This window comes from Triticum aestivum, chromosome 2D, assembly GCF_018294505.1.
Source record: "Triticum aestivum cultivar Chinese Spring chromosome 2D, IWGSC CS RefSeq v2.1, whole genome shotgun sequence".
NCBI lineage: Eukaryota > Viridiplantae > Streptophyta > Magnoliopsida > Poales > Poaceae > Triticum > Triticum aestivum.
The window spans coordinates 191,059,011-191,079,905 of NC_057799.1; the positions used below are offsets into that span (position 1 = coordinate 191,059,011).

General features: G+C 48.4%; 2 protein-coding genes and 1 non-coding gene across 4 annotated transcripts; 2 read left to right on the forward strand and 1 right to left on the reverse strand.

Annotated features, from left to right (window-relative positions):
* Nucleotides 1-2,301: 2,301 nt before the first annotated feature.
* Nucleotides 2,302-5,738, reverse strand: LOC123052495 (cysteine-rich receptor-like protein kinase 6). Its single transcript, XM_044475688.1, has 7 exons — nucleotides 4,814-5,738; nucleotides 4,229-4,360; nucleotides 3,875-3,999; nucleotides 3,565-3,775; nucleotides 3,221-3,458; nucleotides 2,993-3,143; nucleotides 2,302-2,906 (listed from the first exon to the last, which is right to left on the reverse strand). The coding sequence occupies exons 1-7, from the start codon at nucleotides 5,664-5,666 to the stop codon at nucleotides 2,574-2,576; spliced, it is 2,043 nt and encodes a 680-aa protein (XP_044331623.1). The 5' UTR covers nucleotides 5,667-5,738; the 3' UTR covers nucleotides 2,302-2,573.
* A 446-nt stretch (nucleotides 5,739-6,184) lies between these two features.
* Nucleotides 6,185-9,472, forward strand: LOC123052494 (cysteine-rich receptor-like protein kinase 10). 2 transcript variants are annotated; one of them, XM_044475687.1, is made up of 7 exons: nucleotides 6,193-7,228; nucleotides 7,372-7,509; nucleotides 7,778-7,911; nucleotides 8,001-8,211; nucleotides 8,284-8,521; nucleotides 8,625-8,781; nucleotides 8,860-9,472. In XM_044475687.1, exons 1-7 carry the CDS (start codon nucleotides 6,370-6,372, stop codon nucleotides 9,211-9,213), a joined length of 2,091 nt encoding a protein of 696 aa, XP_044331622.1. In that variant the 5' UTR covers nucleotides 6,193-6,369; the 3' UTR covers nucleotides 9,214-9,472. The 2 variants fall into 2 exon arrangements, with proteins under 2 accessions (XP_044331621.1, XP_044331622.1); XM_044475686.1 differs by having other exon boundaries at nucleotides 6,185-7,228; nucleotides 8,001-8,521.
* A 165-nt stretch (nucleotides 9,473-9,637) lies between these two features.
* Nucleotides 9,638-9,718, forward strand: TRNAL-CAG (transfer RNA leucine (anticodon CAG)). Its single transcript has one exon. It is a non-coding gene; the product is annotated as a tRNA-Leu (tRNA).
* Nucleotides 9,719-20,895: the final 11,177 nt, after the last annotated feature.

Below are 20,895 nucleotides of genomic sequence, written 5' to 3' on the forward strand. Positions count from 1 at the left end.
GGTAGGTGGGGATGCCCAGAGCTGCGGAACAGGACCGGGAGAAATCCTTGGCTGGTTCTCCGGCCACGGCGTCGGTGACACAGGCAGGTGTCGTTTCCCTCCTCGGAGGCTTCGTCGAGGTTCGTTTACTCTCCCTCCCACTCCATGACCCGGGTGAAAAGCCTTGTCTTTTCAAGATTGGACGGCAACGGCACGACTTGCGTCGCCACCTTCTTGAAGGTGTTGTCGGGCATGGTAGGAGAGTGCAGAGTGTTGTGAGGTGGTTGTGGGGTTGGCTGCGTCATCAGCGAGGGAGATGTAGCAGTGATGTTCCACTCTGGCTTGCTCGTTGGATCCTTGTTTTGCTTGCTCGCTGGATTTGGCGCCATTCTTGGGCAGGGAGGGGATAGGGCTCCTCTCTTTTGCTAGCAGCAACTTGATGTGGTGGCTTGGGCACGGTGCCTATCCATACGGGCTTGATCTGCTTCCAGTAAGGTTGCTTCAACTTGCTCGTTGTTCGTTTGTTTAGTGTCAGTGCTTTTGTGCAGTTTTTTCCTCTTGGTGGTTGTAGCAGTGATCTGCGGTGTGGCAATTCGTCTGGTTATCCTCGTGCAGCGCTGTGTCGGGTTGAGAATCTCCCATGGTGCCCGGAATCGTGTCCAGTCCTTGCTCTAGGGTGAGCTTTTCCATCTTCCAGCGGTCCGACGCCTTTCGAGCCAAGGCGAGGGGCAGGGGTCCCCTCTGGATTTGGAGAGGAGCGGATCGAACAAGGTGTCACCTTTCGGTGTAGATGAGGGCACGACCATCGCTGGACTTTGTCTCCGTATGAAGAACCCCTCGTTTTGCTCTTCTTGATCTACTTCACATGGAGGACTCCATCGACTTCTAGCTAGTGCGTAGTTTGCTTATCTTTATAGGGCTTGTAGTCTTTGGTGCTTGTAAGCTGCTTCGGCAACACCGTGTATCTGCTGTTTTTCTTTCTTTTCTGTTCTTGTTAGCGACTGTTCGCAGCTGTTAAGTGGTTGTAATGATGGCCTTGTGTAATCCCTGGCCGGTTGATGGCTTTGTTAATTCAAAGCCGGGCTCTCCTTAGGCCTTCGTTCTGAAATAAAAAGAAATTGTTGAAACAAACGATGAATAATTTCTAGATACACCATGTAAAAAATTAATACACGATGAACAATTTTGAAAAACAACGAACATTTAAATACAAGATGATGAACATTGATTAGTACGCAATGAGCATTTTTAAAGTATGCCGAGTAAAAATTTAAATATGCAACGTTTTAAAACTGCATGATGAGCATTTCTTAATAAATGGTAAAAAAATGTAAATACATGTTGCACATTTTTTAAATACGCTATGAACCTTTCTAGAATACATGATGACCATATTGTAAAAACACTATGAATATTGTGAACCAACCTGTGGTTCAAGTTCTAGATTTGACACTTATGCTCGCATTTTCCTAGATTTATTTCAGACCTTCCGGCGATATGCGTTCAGTGGAAGAAGACGTTCCTGTCGACTAAGAATACGTCTATGACAACTTCATCAATCATCTCATGTGTCAGTTCAGTCTCTTAAGAGTGCTCGTATAGGTATACATTTGTATGAGCGTATGCATCTGTACAATATTTTCTATATGTGTTGAACGAAAAAGATAAAAACTAAAAATAATAATAAAGAACAGAACAGAAAGCGAAGGAAACAAATGAAATGGAAAAAATACCTGAGACTGCTGTCCAGTAGGAGCAACCGAGAAAATCAGAGTTATTAGTTTTAGAGGTTTTTTTTGTTGTTCCTTGTTGCTGTGTTATTTATGGAAGCTTAGATGTGACATCCTTAGAAAACATCTAGATGTGAATTAGACAAAGTATTAGTTTTACTAGACTTGAAAAGGCTTGCATCCTCATATATCTCTATCTCTACTTATATTACTTAAAAAATAGCAAGTTCCCTTTTAGGTAGAACTCGCGTCGTTCAACTCTACATATGTTCCCTGCCTTCTCTTCGTTTTGAATTTTTTTTCATCTTTACGTATGTCCCCGCCTTCTCTTCGTTTTGAATTTTTTCTTCCTATCGCTGGTTTTTCACCGGTTTTTCTTGAAAACGTCTTAACTGTCCTGCATTTTATTGACTTATACCAAATAAAATTATGGTTCTTATCAAATAAAATTCTAAATTTATTTAGGTAGGTAAATCACGTGCAAGATTTGATAAATATTTATTTACACAGTCACATTAATATGGGCAGATAAATCACAGACTAAAGTACTAGAATATGTATATCCCGTTGTAAGGCCCGGGCAATGATTTAGTTGAACAGAAAAATTGGCATTCTTTATAATCTATCACGCTATACATGAGCTTTACCATGACTTCTGTTGCCCACTCTTGCCAGTTGCAATCACTATTAATAGCATCTTAGCAGTTCTACTTACATCCACAGTGCAAAGATTCAGTAATAGACACCGATACAGCAGGGCCTCTTCCTCCTCCCAAGATCATTTCCAGCAACTTAAGATACTGGCATACTGTACGGTAAGAAGCACTATACACAGCTGGTTCAGTTAACTGCTTCAAGCTAGACTCATCTTGGCGAAAGCTCCGTGATGGACACTTGGTTCGAAGACATCACAGTTGAATTTTCTGTGAGCGGATATGCTTCCGAATAGGCAGTCGAGGTTCCACTGACACTGACCTCCTGGATGCAGAATGCCGGCCTGGACAGAGAAGGGAGACGGACGGTGTGGCTGCTGAACATGATATTCACCGACGACATCGTCGGCCTGCTCGCCGGTTTCCTCTGCACGCACAGGAGCCCGACGTGGATGCACTTGAGCACCTGGTCGACGGGAGGATGGTTGCTCAGGGATGGATCCATCAACTCGACGACGTTTCCCCGGGTCCAGTGCTCCCATACCTGCAGCAAATTTTGCAAGGGTATTCAGACATTGTTACCAGAAGTTAGCTGCGTGCAGAGTTTATGGACAGGCTTCAGGTGCTCACAAGATTCAGGAGATCCACGTCTTGCTCAGTGTTATATGAGCCACTGTTTCTTCTCCCTGTGACGATCTCCAGGACCAAGACGCCGAAGCTGAACACGTCCGACTTGCTGGAATACTGCCCGCGCATGGCGTATTCCGGCGCCATGTATCCGCTGTGACAGAAACAGAACTTTACAACCCGACTAAAAACTTGGTGTTTTGTCAGACAAAATGTACTCGACATGCTTACTATGTGCCGGCGATACGACGAGTCACATCTTCTGATTGATCACCTCCGAATATCTTCGCTAAGCCGAAGTCGGAAATTTTAGGATTGTAGTCGACATCTAGTAGTATATTGCTCGCTTTAAGGTCACGGTGAACTATCTTCAATTGAGAATCTTCGTGGAGGTATTGCAAGCCTCGAGCGATTCCATTGATTATCTTGAACCTCTTTCCCCAGTCCAGCTCTTTGTTTTTTTCAGAATCTGTGGTTCAAACAAGTGTATCATTGTAGCAAAGATTTTACTAGTATTAGTCAAGTGAATAAAATTTCAAAGCAAAAAAGAAAAATTATTAGCGAGAAAATCTTACCAAAAAGAATCATATCAAGGCTTCTATTGGGCATATATTCATAAACAAGTATTTTCTCTTGTTCTTCCAGGCAAACACCAACAAGTCTCACAAGATTCTTGTGGTGAAGCTTGGCAACCAGAACCAGTTCACTCTTCAGCTCTCCTATTCCTTGTCTGGAAGTCTGACCAAGCCTTTTCACGGCTATTTCTTCACCGTCAGGTAGGACTCCCTGTCAAAGTAAAGATACTTAGCCCTCTGCAAAAAACATTAACTGACAAAGCTACGTCCCCCCCCTAAAACATAAGCTATAAATGGTGTATTTCTGTACCTTATAAACCATACCAAATCCTCCTTTACCAAGCATTTTGCTGTTGTCAAAGTCATCGGTGGCAATTCTCAGTGTTGCTAGATCGAGAAGAAGCGAATCGATGTGTTGAATATCATCTGAGGTAGCTGAATATGTTGAAGAATAAGTAGACAATGATGAAAAACAAGGTTTTGAGCTCTTTACGAAATATATGCTTCTGCTCCAATGTACGGATAACCTTTGGTACTAAGATTTAAGAAAGTGGTAACCTACTAAACAAGTTCTACTGATCTAATCACCATCTGATGGATAATCAATTGAGTCATCACTTGACTGGCTATTATTCCATAATTTAAAGTGCTTAAGAGGCCTTACAAGGTAGATACGCATCTTCTTCAGGTCTTCTCTTCCTCCAACAGAAAAAGTATACCACAGCGATGGCCAATATCACAGCAATTGTAGGCATCAGAATAGCTAGAACTTTACCTGCACTATTTCTCTTTTTCTCTGCAAGTAAATATATACCTTGTGAGTTTCAGAGCACACAAACCATTTGCAAGATTGACTGTATTCAAGGATCATGTTCTTTCTGTATTTGCATCACACTGACAAATAGTTAGCTAGTTTGCAAATGTATATAAATATAGTTCTTTCCAGTCGAGCAATTCTATGACTGACACCTCAAGTACTCTGACGAAGCCATGATTCATGTCTTACGATGAGCAGGAATGGAACAAGCCGGTGTTGTTAACTGATTCAGAAGCTATATCAGGATAATTCTGATTAAATCCTTTTTTTTCCACAGAAAGTCGAGAGGGATTCCCCCTTATTCCTAAACGTAATCATTTGTTGTTGCATGTTGCACGCAATTGCATATCAAATAACCAATAAAATTCAGATTGCATAATTGCAGCAGACAAAACCACGAGTAAATGATTTCCCTTCGTACAGCCAACTCACCTTCTCCTCCGGTCACCGGTGGCGCGGAAGCAGGCGGCCTCTCTACGAACCGGGGAAGCTGCACCAGCGGACGGCCGGGGAAGAAAGGGTACACCTCGTACCGGAAGTTGCACCACACCCCGAACATGCCCCCTCCTGTCCTGCCTCTGAACGAGTTCGGCAGCTGCCCAATTATGACGTTGAGGCAGCTCCGGCAGACGTCCGCCGTCTTTTCCGGCGCGCACTGCGCCAGCGCGTAAATCTTGGGGTTCCTCCTGTCGTCGAAGCCCTCTTCCCCCGTGCCGAACCGCCTGGAGGAGTCCTCCACCGCGTGGTCCGCGGTGGCGTTGAGGAGCAGCCCGACGGCGGCGTCGAACGCCGGCGTGCCCACGACCCGCGAGCGCAGGAGCGTGTAGGTGGTGACGAGGTAGTCGTCGTCGAGGAAGAAGTTGCGGTTGGAGAAGCGGAGCTGGCAGAGGTCGTAGAAGATGATGACGTCCTTGTAGAGCGGGCACGCCCGCCGCGCGCCGCGGAAGGCGGCCGCGACGCAGGCCTCGCAGGCGGAGGCGTTGGCGACGTCGCCGCGGCAGAGCGCCTGGCCGTAGACGATGTCCGGCACGTCGCCGACGTCTCCGGTGGCGTAGAGCGCGGGAGACAAGGAGGCGTTCCTGGGGAGGGTGGCGGAGAGAAGATCGATGTTGGCCCGGTAGGTGCTGTTCTGCGTGTAGTTGCCGCTGGGGGGATAGGGCCCGCAGATCGGCCACGGAGGCGGCTCGTCGTCGGCGGCGGCGAGTGGCGCGTGGAGGACGGAGATGAGGAAGGTGGCAGCGACGCCGGCGAGGTGCGGGGAGAAGCAGCGGTGGGGTTTGGCCATGGCAATCCCGTCAGCGGTGGCTCACTGCCTCGGTAAACTGTACAAAAACAAAAACAAAAAACAAGAAGGAAATCAAAAGGAGAAGGGGTTGTTCGGGTGTCGGTCGGTGTATCATTAGCAGGTGGGGTCGGAGGGGTTGACCGGAGCAAAGCATTTGTTGACTGCTACTGTGGCGACCATCTGACGGCTAATGGCGAGCAACTATTTCACGTTGATTTGACGTTTCTTCAAGCTTTCTCTGTTGATCAGAAGAATTTGTAACCGAATACGTAATTGCGAACCATCCTAGTACTACTACTGTACAGTTTATTTGACGTTTCTCCAAGTTTTCTCTGTTCATCTTGACACTCACCAGTAATCAGGCCGTACCTATCCATCACCGCCAGTAGTCCAGCACGCCGTAGCTATCTAGAATACCTGACGCAGAAAATGGCCAAAGAAACAAATGGTCAAGCCACCTCACTTGACCAATCCCACCATGTGCGACGCCACCTAACCGCGTCCGCTCGCTCACGACCACGACCTCACTCTGCTCATCGTACTCCTTTCGACATCAGCTGCTGCGCCAAGGCAGCAACAGTTCGATCGGTCTGTTCGTTCGTCAGCGTCGGCCGTGGAAAATCCACACTTCGATTTACTTGGAAACTACCAGTACGCCCGTGCTGTACATCTACTCGGCGACACCACCCAGCAGCTCAACTCCATGGCGACGGCGGCCATGCGCATGCGACGCAGCCTTGCTCTCTGTTACCACCTCACCGCCGCCCTCCTCCTCCTCGCGTTCCTCCACGCGCCGCTCGCCGGCGCGCAGCCGCTCCCGTGGCAGCTCTGCGACTCCGCCGCCGGGAACTACACGGAGGGCAGCGCCTACCAGGCCAACATACGCGCCCTCGCCGGCGGCCTCCCCAGGAACGCCTCCGCGTCCCCGGCGCTCTTCGCCAAGGGCGCCGCCGGCGCCGCGCCGGACGCCGTCTACGCGCTCGCGCTCTGCCGCGGCGACACCAACGCCTCCTCCTGCGCGGCCTGCGTCGCCGCCGCCTTCCGGAACGCGCAGCAGCTCTGCGCCTTCAACCGGCACGCCACCATGTTCGACGACCCCTGCATCCTCCGCTACTCCGGCCAGGACTTCCTGGCCAACGTCACCGACAACAGCGGCAGGTTCGTCGCGTTCAACGGCAACAACGTCAGCGCGGGCGCGGCCGCGGCGGCGTTCGACGCCGCCTCCGGCCGGCTCGTCAACGCCACCGCCGACTATGCCGCCGGGGACCCGACCCGGCGGTTCGGCACGGGGGAGGAGGGGTACGACGCGACGTACCCCAAGATTTACTCGCTGGCGCAGTGCACGCCGGACATGGAGGCGGCCGACTGCCGGAGCTGCCTCAGGGACATAATCGAGAAGTTTACCCCACAGTACTTCGTCGGGAAGCCGGGTGGGAGAGTGTTCGGCGTGCGATGCAACTTCCGGTTCGAGACCTACTCCTTCTTCTCCGGACGCCCACTGCTGCAACTCCCGGACGTGCTGCCGCCTGCACCAGCGCCAGCGCCAGCGGCGGCCGAAGAAGGTGAGTTTCTGAAACAAAAGTGACTCTTCAGGCGCATATGGTTGCTGTTCTTTGGTGCTTGATTGGTGTCACTTGGATGGTGGAATACAACTTCTCTGCAGTCTGCACTACACGTGTCTGAAATCCATGTCATTTGTTTGCAGAACGAACAAGAAATAGGACAGGGTTGATCTTGGCCATCACACTACCTATAGTTGCTGCACTACTTCTCATTTCAACGTGCGTTTGCTTTTGGAGGAGGAGAAAATCGGCAGAAAGAAAGCCGTCAGTACCACTACCATGTAAGCCACTAGTCCCTCTACACTGCTCTTAACACCGTCAATGTATCAACTGGCCTAACAGCAGGGGAATGGTGATTCACTGGTTACCTATAAATTTACTCAAAGTCCAAGTTCATGATGGCCTCTTCATAGTATTAGTTAAACACGCAGCAGCCATTCAACCAATGATGCACTCGCATTACCTTTTCCAAAAACATTCTAACTATCGGAACCACTGACTGCATTTCAGTTATATGCTGATCATTGTGCACCTTCCTTGTTGCTACAGATTCAGCTACTAATCCAGATGACATCCAAAGCATCGATTCCCTCCTCCTCGACCTATCGACGCTGCGGGCTGCAACAGATAACTTCGCTGAGAGCAACAAGCTTGGCGAAGGAGGGTTCGGTGCGGTTTACAAGGTGCCAATCAACATTCATACAGTAGTATTATTATGCAAATTTCATGTTGGTTGGTTGTTCACATCTTTGTTGGTTGCCGGATTGCACAGGGTGTCCTTTCTGAAGGTGAAGAGATAGCCGTGAAGAGGCTGTCACAGAGCTCCACGCAAGGGATAGAAGAGCTGAAAACAGAGCTGGTTCTGGTCGCTAAGCTTCAGCACAAGAACCTTGTCAGGCTCCTTGGCGTTTGCCTGGAAGGACAGGAGAAGCTGCTCGTGTACGAGTACATGCCGAACCGGAGCCTCGACACCGTTCTATTCGGTACGTTCCATCGTCGTTTTTTATATGAGAGCACTAGCAGTTCTGATCGTTTCCTCGTTGTTCCGTTGGCAGATGCAGAGAAAAGCAGGGGCCTGGACTGGGGGAAGAGGCTCAAGATCGTGAACGGGGTTGCCCGGGGCCTGCAGTACCTCCACGAGGACTCCCAGCTGAGGATCGTCCACCGGGACCTCAAGGCCAGCAATGTGCTCCTGGACTCGGACTGCAACCCCAAGATCTCGGACTTCGGCCTGGCAAAGCTGTTCGGCTGGGATCAGTCGCAGGCCGTCACCAGCCACATCGCCGGAACATAGTAAGCACGGCCTGCATTTCGTTTAGCACGTAGTGGTACAATACTAATGCGCAGACGTTTATTTACACGACGGGATTTTTGCTCGTGTTGCACTTGCACGCAGCGGATACATGGCGCCGGAGTACGCGATGCGCGGGCAGTATTCCGTCAAGTCGGACGCCTTCAGCTTCGGCGTTCTGCTACTGGAGATCGTCACGGGGAGGAAGAACAGCAGCTTCGCTAGCCCGGACTCGGAGCCATCCCTTGACCTCTTAAGCCTCGTCAGTAGTACTACCTCTTATTTCTGCTCCTCAAGATTGTGATACAAAACTGTCTCACTTCTTGGCACATGCATGCAGGTATGGGAGCACTGGACTACCGGGACAGTCGAGGAGCTGGTGGATCCGTCCCTGGGAGGCCGTTCGCCGGGAGGCCAGATGCTGAAGCTGGTCAACATCGGGTTGCTGTGCGTCCAGGACAGCCCCGCGGACCGGCCCACGATGTCGGCGGTGAACGTCATGCTCAGCAGCAGCACGGTGTCTCTGCAGGCGCCGTCGAGGCCGACGTTCTGCGTCGACGACATGGAGGGTTTCTCGGGCATGTACTCGGGTGCGTATCCAAGGGGATCCCAGTCCACCGGGGACAGCAAGCCCCAGGCAGCGATGTCGCCGTCGCCGAACGAGGTGTCACTCACGGAGATCGAACCAAGATGATGAGCGCCTAGGCCCAAGATAAACTTGCGGTGTCCATCGCATATATAGTCCTGAACCTGCTTGTAATAACTAAATCTCCTGGATCATTGTCTATGGTGGTTGTAGCTTGCAATAATGTGTCACGGCTTACTATTACTAGTATTTTTATCAGAGAATGTTGGTAGTAATATATTTTCTTTGTTCTAATCAGTCACTTAGGGACTGTACTTGCTTCAGGGACAGCAAGACCACTTCATAGCAAATTGAGGTTCAGTTTTGACATTTGTTGTACTACTAAACCTGGCAATCAAACCAAGTTAAATTGTCTGAAGAGAAGCCACACAAGCGTTAGAAAGCCGAGAATAACGGTTGGTGGGCCCAGTGGACTGTCCAGATGGCCGAGCTGACCTAGCTAATAAGTAAGTTGTTGCAAGTAGCACATGATGTCAAGATGGCCGAGTTGGTCTAAGGCGCCAGTTTCAGGTACTGGTCCGAAAGGGCGTGGGTTCAAATCCCACTCTTGACAATTTTTTGTTCCTTTTTCTTGTATTTTTTGAATTGATGACCCATATGCTAAAAAATATGTAGATTTTTATTTTTCAATTTTTTTTTTTGAAACGGAGGCAAAAGTTTTGCCTCATCGATTAATTAAGAAGAAGAGAATTGCCCAGTTAATTTATGGAAAACCGGGCGGAAACCAATACAAACGAAGCACGGACAAACTACTCCCAAGACATGAAACCCCACAACCGCACCGGCGGCCCGCCAAACTCTCCAAAAACACAACATCCACAAACCCCTTCACTGCTACTACGCCAAGTGACTCCCCACGAGAACACCTCGACACAAGACATCAAGCACCTCACAACCCACAACGAGAACCCAAACAAAGAGGACAAGCCGAGAGACCAAAGATCACCCATCAAGCAGCCATAGACACCTTGCTTTTGGCATCATTTTTGCCTTTGCCCGCCTTTTTTTGTTTGCCCCTTATTGGCGTCCCCATCAGGAGACAAGCAATTGACCTGCCCAAACCAGGTCTAGCAACCTCCACGCTGGCTAGCAAATCGCAGAGTTCCTTCGCGAAAAGAGCATTTGGATTTGGAGTAGGTGCCAACACAAGTGGCTCAATGGTCATGCCACTCACATGCATCACCTGCCCAACGGTCGCAGAAGAGGGAAGGGCAGCAACATCTAAAACTCCATGCTCCACGCCGAGAGATAGGTTGTCTGACCCCTGACAAGGCTCCACGGGTGGTGGTGAGGGCACCAAGTCCACCTCCGAAGCCTGACAAGGCTCCACGGGGGGTGGTGAGGACACATGGTCCACCTTCGAAGCCTGGAGAGAGCCCAACTTGAGCTGCTCCATCGACACAGGCGAAACATGTTCCCCACACAACACCTGCAACTCAGGCATGATCTGCAGCACCGGAGACACAACCTCGGCAGATGCCTCACCCACGGAGTCCGGCAACACAAGGGGCGTCGAACTAGACCCAACACGGGGCGAGAAGCTACCAAAGAGCTCCGTATCCGCCTCATCCATGAAGCCAACAGAAGACTCAACCACGGGAGCCTGTGCAAGAGGGAGCCTTTGCAGAGTAGCCTCCGCGCGCTCCAGAAAGCTCCCAATACGCACCATCCAGCCTTGCAAGGAGTCGGCGACCTCGCGATGCGGCTTAATTGCCTCCTTCATCTGTGAGGAAGTCATGCAATGAAGATCAGATCCTAGCAACTTCGAGTGCACCCCTAGAGCAGACTGGAGTGTCACATCTATCGGGACAGAAGGAGTCTTCATGTTGGACGGGGCCTCATGTTTCTCAGATGTTGATGAAGGCGCAACAATCGAAGCCCAAGAATGAGCCAGCGGCCGAACAGAACTTGCAGAAGGCCGCGGCTGCACCGGCTTGCAGCCATCCCGTGCACGGTGTCCCGAGCGAAAGCATTGGTTGCACCGGATTGGATCCCTGCACACGACCGCTCGATGACCTTTTCCGAAGCAACGAAAACATCTATTCCAGAGCCACGCGGGCGACCGGGGGCGCTGATGAGGCATGAAAGCCGAAGATGGCCGAGGTGCCAGCCGTGCACGGCAGGACTGGACAAGCTTCCAGCCTGCAGCGTCCTCCATGAGCCCCACACATGCCGCATATGGCCCGACGAGGAAGTCTGCATCTGCGTCTGCACCAGAGACCAGGGGGCTGGAGCTCAACAAGGCAGCAGGTGGCCGGCCGCCGCCCAGGCAGGGCAGCTGTGCCGGCGACCCGTCAATGGTCTCCGGCACCTCCACGACGACGTCCTCAGAACACAAACGTAGCTCCGGCGGCGAGACACAGGCCCCCGATCCATATCAGGCCGGGGCGGTTGGGAGCTTGGCGACGAGCAGAGGAGGCCGGAGGGCGCCGTCGGCCGGCCGGAAGAGGCGCCGACAAGGAGGATGGGGACGGTTGGCAGAGGAGGCAGACTGGCCGACACCGATGGCATGCACGGGAGCTTGCGCGAGGCGGCGAAGCATCCCTGAATGGCCGGATCGGCCTTGCGGGCGGCGAGCGAGGCCGCATCGAGCGTGATGGCCGTAGTCGGAGGGGCCGCCGAAGACGGCGCGACCGCCGTGAGCATTGGGCCGTCACGGGCGCCTGAACAGACAGCGACGCAGCCGTAGCGGGGGGCGGACCTTCGAGGGGCAGAAGAAAGAGGGCGCCGTGGTGGTTCCGGATCTGGTCCCCGCGGCAGCAGGGGACGCCGGAGGAAGGAGATCGGGCGGAGCCGCCGGAGACGCTCACCCAATGCGAGAGCCCATGAGCGGCAGCCTGCTTTCCGTTCCGCACGTCTTTTGAATGTGTGGACCATTTTTCAATCTTTTGAGTTACTAGCAAGATGCACGTGCATTGCACGGAACATTAATATTTTTTTCATAAAACACCTGTTGTGATTGACCCATGCGGGAGTAATCATGTGTAAAAACGAATAATATCTCGAGAAAAAGGAGAGATAAGGTGAAGAGGAGTGGGGCGTGGTGGTGATTGGTGATCGGAGTATTGGAGTATGGCACGGGGATGGACGACGCCGACAACGGCCATCATGCCAGATTATTCAGAGGCTTCCTTTTTTAATTGCTCAACAATGAGGTTGTGGGAGATAAAGATAAACGAGGGAAGGCCTTACCTGTAAATGTGGAGAGAGGTGCGGGTATCTTTTTGCAAAATTGCCATAGTTTGCTTTCTATCCATCAATCGGACGGTCTATATTGTAAGATGGTAGGCACACCATCATCACTAACTTGGTTTTTTATAAGTGTAGAGAAAAATGGCCCACATCAAATGAATACGAAAACAGTACATATGATCAAAATCCGAAATATGAATATGAATGTACAACCAAAATACGAAATGTGAATATGAATATGAATGTATGATCTAAATGCGAAATATAAATACAAAGAAACAGGTGGTTGTTGGCTCTTTACTCTTCAAACACAAAAGTATCCAGATGGTTGCAGTACATAAATCAATCTGTAATAGGCGGTGATCAGCAATTTTAGGGCATCTCCAACGCTGACTTTCAAATCAGATTTAGATCATATGTTACTGTTTTCGTACTCGCATTTCGTATTTAGATCATATGTACTGTTTTCGTATTTAGATCATGATGGCCCATATGCTAAAAAATATGTAGATTTTTATTTTTCAATCTTTTGAGTTACTAGCAAGATGCACATACATTACACGGAACATTAAGATGTTTTTTTTCATAAAAGACCTGTCGGACGCCACATCCGTTCGCGGACATTGATGCAGGAGCCGTCCATCCAACCATAGTCGCATACATTTCAAACTGAATTTTAACTAACCAGATGATTTTCATCCAACATGACGTAATTCATCAAAATTAGGATAGAAATTAACACAAATCATCCATAAAGAGCATGAAAATATGTCTAGTATAACAGTAGTTCAAATTCAATAAGATTAATCGGATGTTCCACAAGATTTTCATGGATGGATCATGTCACCAGACACATACTGCCCTGGAGCTTCATCCGACAATGTATGTGCGTGAATGGTCCGCCTTCTAATCTATAGTACATCACGGCAGCACGTGCAGAGTACACAACGTGTAGAGCAGCATTGAGTGAATGAAAGAAGGAAGGTGGCGTAGTCCAAGGACGTCGAAGGCGTTGGTGGGGGTTGCGATGTCCTACCTTGGTGGAGATCGGAGAGTTACAACAACGGTGACGAACGAGGAGGATGCGGATGCAAAGCAAGGGGGAGCAAGGACGTAGTGAAAGAGAATGGGACCGAGGAGGAGGATTTGAGTGGACCAGTTAACTTTCAATTTGCGGGAAAACGGGCGTCAGGACTGCTCAGCAGACCGATAAGGTATAACGTTGGATGATAAAACACGTCCGGACAGCTCGGTCTGGACGCATGTAGATGGTTTGTGGGTCTATGTTGAAAGTGCCTTTACTGCACCAATGTAACCTTTGCGTTTTTTTCTAAAAAGAAAAGAAACAAGTATGGGATCAGCTAGGAGTAAGAGGTAACTGAATTTAGATTTTGAGACAATTTTTTTCTCTTAGTAATTAATGGCAACACGTACGGCCGGCGGGATCGTTAACCAGCAAGCGATATATGCTCAACTAAGAGCAACTCTAACACACCCCGCAAAAATGGCAAACCCATAAAATTCCGGTGAGTATATAGACTCGGCCCAATTTTCTTGCCAGAACAGAGCCTGTATATTTGCCCGGCCCATAATTTTTTTTACCGCTGCACGCAAACTGCCCCCCTCCCACCAGTATATCTATGGGTTCGCGGTGCTTTTGCGGGTCGAAACCCTATCCCCCGCCGCGGTGTCTCTCCGCAATTCCCCACTCCACTCCTCACATTTCTCGCCGTCGGTGAGCTGCATTCCGCCTCCAGCCGCCATGTGGGGTCGCATGTGGAGCTCCGGCCGCGGCTCCGAGAGTAGATCTGTCGGCGGCGGCGACCCCGAACACGAGCGGCGTGTCCGCTCGGACGGCGCGAGGAAGCGCGGGGCGAGGAAGTGGACGAACCGGGGCCTCTCGCCGCCGCCGAGCTCCCGCGTCCGCGAGACGGAGGAATACGACCCTCCGCCGTGGGCTCGTCCTCCGCCGCGAGATCTTCCTTCGCCGCGAGCTCTTGCCACGCCGCGAGCTCTTCCTCTTCCGGCGCGAGCCTTCTCCCCGTGAAGAGGGAGTTGTCAGAGGAGCCGAAGGAGATCGAGGTCGTCGCCGTCACGCAGGAGCCCGAGAAGATCGTGCATCGCGGTGTCGTCGGGCCCGAGGACTTCGTCGCCGATGTCGACGCGGTCGCGGTCGCCATAGCCGAACGCAGCTTGCGCGAGGAGGCGGAGCGTCGGCGCCACGACGAGGAGCTCGACGACCTCGTGTTCCAGCAGGCGGTCGCGGCGAACCTTGCCGCCAAGGAGAAGGACGACAGTGGCGGCGCATCCGCGAGGAGCAGAAGTAGAAGTACATCGACCTCGGCAGCTCCGACGAGGAGGATTGAGCTCCTCCACCGCGTCGTCCATGGCCGCGAGCTCGCCGCTGTGAGATCCCCACCCCCCTCTAGTACTAGTAGTGAACTAGATCGGGTTCGCGCCTTGGCGCAAGGGTGCCGGTCAGAATGTTTAGACAGATTATGAAACAATTTGTTGGTAAGAGCCCAGGAATAGCATGTGTAGACAACCAATTGTGTTAGAAGCAAAACATAATGGGACTGAAGATGAACATCAGGTTATAAGACAAAATTAAGGTCGGTGCTTTCATACGACCAGACAAAACACAAGACCATATATTACTTTTTACGACAGAGAGATAGGAATTAAAATCTGAAGTCTATACATGCCTTGTTCAAAACAAAGTGAAAATAGCAACATACCACCAGGTGGTACCTTCCACTCCAAAGACAACAACAAGAATATAAAGGCAGATATCGAGGTTGGAACAAGCAAACCAGCAAACAATTGTAATGATGAATTAAATGTAACCGCCACAGGAGACTTGCTGCCCGGACATGTCTTGTGATAGTAAATTGCAGGGGCAGCTTTAGAGCTTGCAGCATGAGGGCAAAAAATGTGGGAATATGGAATCACCATTAGATAGTCATCATCCTGTAGAGGAAAGGATAAAATAATTTTTTTACAAAAGGATATGCAGGCAAGAGTACTGCTGCTGTAAAATTACTGAAACTACTCTATAGAATTAATAAAATTAACATGATCTCCTGGAGTAGTTCAAGCAATACTGGAGTAGTTCAAGATACTAATCTTGGTGCAGCACTAAGCATGAGATACAATACTCCACAAAATTAACACAATCAAGAAAGCATCAGCAAGTTAACAATCTAACAAGACAAGTTTCAGTACAGCACCAAGTCAAAATCCACTGCAATCTTTAAGCTACTGGAAATTCCAAAACAGTGAAGTTCCATTTTAAGTTACTGCAGTCTTTCTCTTAAATCTAGTCATGCATATGTGGAACTTGGCAGCATTCATTTAAGAATGGAGTAAATTAACTTGGCAGTATACAAACTTTAAGTAAGTTGACTTAGCATTCTACTGAAATTCCACTGCAATCTTTAAACTACTATAACCTGTCGGAAATATACTGGAAACCCCCACAAAAAGTTCATCTTTTGTACTGAGTACCTTGAAGATGGCGTCGTAGCCGGCGAGGACCTCCTCGATCTACGTGCACTTCCTCTCCGGCTTATTCTTGTCATCCTCGCTGGCTTCCTCGAGCTTGGTCTTGGCCTTGCCGGCAGCACCGGGCTTGGACTTGGGCTCCCACTTCCACTTGCGATCGAAGCGGTCGTCGTTGGGGGAGGCGAGCTCCGCCTCCCACTTGAGAGCACGGCCCCACCGTGCGGCTTCTCCTCGGCCGTCCACTTCACCTTGCAGCCCCCCGGGGAGGCGGCGGCGTAGCTGTACTTGCGGCGAGCCGGCTGGGCGCCTTGGTGCAAGGGTGCCGGTCCAAATGTTGTAATTAAGCAGATAATGGTCAAGTTAGTAGGAAGGTTTGAGAAACTATTTACATCTAAAAAAATCTAAGTAACCATCCATGATAGATGAGTTTACTATAGGCCACAAATAGCAAAATAAACCAATGCAAGGTAAGCACGGCATAGTCAATCCATAGGATAATTGATTTGCATGGTCATGACAAAAGCAGTAAGAGAATTGGCAGTGAACTGGACACTAAAACTAAACATTTTTATGATATTATAAAAACTTTCATACACATAAACGATTCATTTCACACTGAAATATACCAGGCAAGGAAATGTGAATACTGATCGAAGATGTATTAGTTATAACCTTTCATAGCAAACATTGGAGCAGAAAGTTCCTACTTGAGCTAGATGATATCAGATATAACCTTTCATCTCAATGTGAATACTGATCGAAGATGTATTAGTTAGTTATGTCACATGCAGAATGAGATACAAAAAGAGCATGTAGTATGCAAAAAAGGGAATGCAGCAACAGCGGAAAGAAACGCTAAAAGGGAACATAGAGAGCAGAAAACCAACCCAAAATGCAAGCAAGAATCTTTAAAAGGAAACATAGAGCAGCATGTGCATGAGGCATAGAAAAATGGGGTCACCTTAAGATCAAGAATCAGTGGTCCTCTCTCAGTTCAAATCAGAAGGAAAGAATCACTATTATTGATTAGAGTTATTTTTAATTAGGCAAAGCATTACAACACTGGATCCTAAGCTACAGTTGAGGCATACAAAACTACAAGTGTCTATAATTTTCATATATAAACAATCTTTAGTATCTCAATCAGAACCAAAGCAAAAAAAATCATGGTTAAGTAACCAGGAAAGGAAGAATGAACCTTTTTGGAATTTTAAAGTAGCAAGACATGAAAAGTTCTCTTTTGCCTTCAATACTACACACATTAGGGGAGGTAGCTGCAGTTTTATTGCATAGTGGGCTCAGATTCTCCTTTCCTCGATCATATAACCTACCCCCGTCATCTCTTATCACCAGATCAATCTGTTCATACAATGGAGCTGCCCTGGTTATCACTCAACAAGAATGACCATCCAAGGACAACAACAAGTATCACATGACCAAAAAGGATTCTAGAGACAAGAGGGAGGATCCAACTTGATACCGACAAGTGCCTCGATTGCTCAAAGGCACACTAATTCCAGCCAAGGTAATCATCATCGCTCTAGCACGAACACCACTTGAGCATAAATAAGCAACACCTTTAAATACAAATAAAAATGGCTCAGGGTTCATTGCATAGCCGCCACGGACGCCATCACCGGCGCCGCTGATATGCCGCCCTCCTCCGTGGCCGTTGCCGCCGCCGTCGTGGTTGGTGGGAGCCACCTGCGTGGGAGGGAGGGAGGCAGCTGCAGGAGCGAGTGAGAGAGGAGGCGGCGGCTAGGTCTCCCATGGCAGCGGGCCCCTTTATACCCCCCTAAGCAAAATGACCGAAATGCCCTGGTGGGGGCACGGTATTTACAATTTGTTGCCATTAGAATTTTATCCGACGACCCAGGTCGATCGGGGTCAAAATCGGATGGCTCACGGCGATCAGGCACGAGATCGGATGGTCGGTATCACGAGGGACTTTTGATCGGACGGCCAGAATGCTCTAATCGCTGAGAACGCTCAGGTTTCGATCCGTCTCATGTTTCTGGTTTCAGGGTTCATTGCATAGCGGTCTCAGATTCACCTTTCCTCGATCATATAACCTACCCCCGTCATCTCTTATCACCAGATCAATCTGTTCATACAATGGAGCTGCCCTGGTTATCACTCAACAAGAATGACCATCCAAGGACAACAACAAGTATCACAGGATCAAAAAGAATTCTAGAGACAAGAGGGAGGATCCAACCTGATACACACAGGTGCCACGATTGCTCAAAGGCCCACTTATTTCAGCCACGATTAATCATAATCGCCCTAGCACGAACGCCACTGATCAATCTAGCAAATCCAGGAGCATAGCTATAGGAACAGGGCATCCACATGTAAACTAGAGCATCACATGAGCTCCTATGATAGCAACTAAACATGAACAACAGCCTGTGATATGTCTCCGTCGTATCTACTTTTCCAAACATTTTTGCCCTTGTTTTGGACTCTAACTTGCATGATTTGAATGGAACTAACCCGGACTGACGCTGTTTTCAGCAGAATTGCCATGGTGTTATCTTTGTGCAGAAACAAAAGTTCTCGGAATGACCTGAAATTTCACGGAGATTATTTTTGGAAATAATAAAAAAATTGGCAAAAGAATCAAGGCCAGGGGGCCCACACCCTGTCCACGAGGGTGGGAGGCGCGCCTGCCCCCCAGGGCGCGCCCCCTGCCTTGTGGGCCCCCTGGTGCTCCACCGACCTCAACTCCAACTCTATATATTCACGTTCGGGGAGAAAAAAACCAGAGAGAAAGATTCATCGCGTTTTACGATACGGAGCCGCCGCCAAGCCCTAAACTCTCTCGGGAGGGCTGATCTGGGGTCCGTTCGGGGCTCCGGAGAGTGGAATCCGTCGCCATCGTCATCATCAACCATCCTCCATCACCAATTTCATGATGCTCACCGCTGTGCGTGAGTAATTCCATCGTAGGCTTGCTGGACGGTGATGGGTTGGATGAGATTTATCATGTAATCGAGTTAGTTTTGTTAGGGTTTGATCCCTAGTATCCACTATGTTCTGAGATTGATGTTGCTATGACTTTGCTATGCTTAATGCTTGTCACTAGGGCCCGAGTGCCATGATTTCAGATCTGAACCTATTATGTTTTCATGAATATATGTGAGTTCTTGATCCTATCTTGCAAGTCTATAGTCACCTACTATGTGTTATGATCCGGCAACCCCGAAGTGACAATAATCGGAACCACTCCCGGTGATGACCGTAGTTTGAGGAGTTCATGTATTCACTATGTGTTAATGCTTTGGTCCGGTACTCTATTAAAAGGAGGCCTTAATATCCCTTAGTTTCCGTTAGGACCCCGCTGCCACGGGAGGGTAGGACAAAAGATGTCATGCAAGTTCTTTTCCATAAGCATGTATGACTATATTCAGAATACATGCCTACATTACATTGATGAATTGGAGCTAGTTCTGTGTCACCCTATGTTATGACTGTTACATGATGAACCGCATCCGGCATAATTCTCCATCACCGATCCAATGCCTACGAGCTTTTCACATATTGTTCTTCGCTTATTTACTTTACCGTTGCCACTGTTACAATCACTACAAAACCCAAAAATATTACTTTTGCTACTGTTACTGTTACTATCATACTACTTTGCTACTAAATACTTTGCTGCAGATACTAAGTTATCCAGGTGTGGTTGAATTGACAACTCAACTGCTAATACTTAAGAATATTCTTTGGCTCCCCTTGGGTCAAATCAATAAATTTGGGTTGAATACTCTACCCTCGAAAACTGTTGCGATCCCCTATACTTGTGGGTTATCAAGACTATTTTCTGGCGCCGTTGCCGGGGAGCATAACTCTATTCTTTGAGTCACTTGGGATTTATATCTGCTGGTCATTATGAAGAACTTGAAAGACGAGAAAACTAAAATTTATCCCTCAACTACGAGGGGAGGTAAGGAACTGCCATCTAGCTCTGCACTTGATTCGCCTTCTGTTTTGAGTAAGCTTGCGACACCTAAACCTGCTTCTGCTATTAATTCGGATATGTCGCATGTTATTGATGATGCCACTTCTGCTATGCATGATAATTATGATGAAACTACTTCTATACTTGATACTACTGTGCCACTTGGTGAATTTCTTGATGAACAACTTGCTAGGGCTAGAGAGAATGAAATTATTGAAACAGATAATATTGATGAAAGTGATGATGAAGACTCTCCCCCTAGATATGAATTGCCTGTTGTGCCTAAGGGCTATGTTATGGATGAAGAAACTGCTAGAGACTTTCTTGCTTGCAATGATAGAAGCGATCTTAAGAATAGTTAAGCTGAAACAAAAATCTCTAAATGCTAGAATGAAATATGATCCTGCTTATGCTACTTCACCTATCTTGTTACTGATAAGGATTATGAATTCTCTGTTGATCCTGATATAATTACTTTTGTTGAATCTGATCCTTTTTATGGTTATGAATCTGAAACTGTTGTGGCACATCTTACTAAATTAAATGATATAGCCACCCTGTTCACTAATGATGAGAAAACTCGCTACTATTATATCCTTAAAATATTTCCGCTCTCATTAAAGGGTGATGCTAAGATATGGTTTAATTCTCTTGATCCTAGTTGTGTGCGTAGTCCCCAGGATATGATTTATTACTTCTCTGCTAAATATTTCCCTACTCATAAGAAACAAGCTGCTTTATGAGAAATATATAATTTTGTGCAAATTGAAGAAGAGAGTCTCCCACAAGCTTGGGGGAGGCTTCTCCAATTACTTAATGCTTTGCCTGATCATCCTCTTAAGAAAAATGAAATACTTGATATCTTTTATAATGGACTAACCGATGCTTCCAGAGACCACCTGGATAGTTGTGCTGGTTGTGTTTTCAGGGAAAGAACTATGATCAAGCTGAAATTCTATTGAATAATGTTGACTAATGAAAACAATTGGACACTTCCTGAACCAACTCCTAAGCCAACTCCGAAGAAAAGGGGTATTCCATTTCTAAGTCCCGAAGATATGCAAGAGGCA

What these genes read in the sequence shown, in the direction of transcription:
- LOC123052495 (XM_044475688.1), bottom strand. Translation starts at nt 5,666, where the DNA reads ATGGCCAAACCCCACCGCTGCTTCTCCCCGCACCTCGCCGGCGTCGCT. An exon ending in ACCGGTGACCGGAGGAGAAG is followed by an intron (nt 4,361 to 4,813) that starts GTGAGTTGGCTG and finishes ATTTACTTGCAG; the next exon opens with AGAAAAAGAGAAATAGTGCA. An exon ending in ACGTGGATCTCCTGAATCTT is followed by an intron (nt 2,907 to 2,992) that starts GTGAGCACCTGA and finishes AATTTGCTGCAG; the next exon opens with GTATGGGAGCACTGGACCCG.
- LOC123052494 (XM_044475686.1), top strand. Translation starts at nt 6,370, where the DNA reads ATGGCGACGGCGGCCATGCGCATGCGACGCAGCCTTGCTCTCTGTTAC. An exon ending in GGTTCGGTGCGGTTTACAAG is followed by an intron (nt 7,912 to 8,000) that starts GTGCCAATCAAC and finishes CGGATTGCACAG; the next exon opens with GGTGTCCTTTCTGAAGGTGA. An exon ending in AGCCACATCGCCGGAACATA is followed by an intron (nt 8,522 to 8,624) that starts GTAAGCACGGCC and finishes ACTTGCACGCAG; the next exon opens with CGGATACATGGCGCCGGAGT.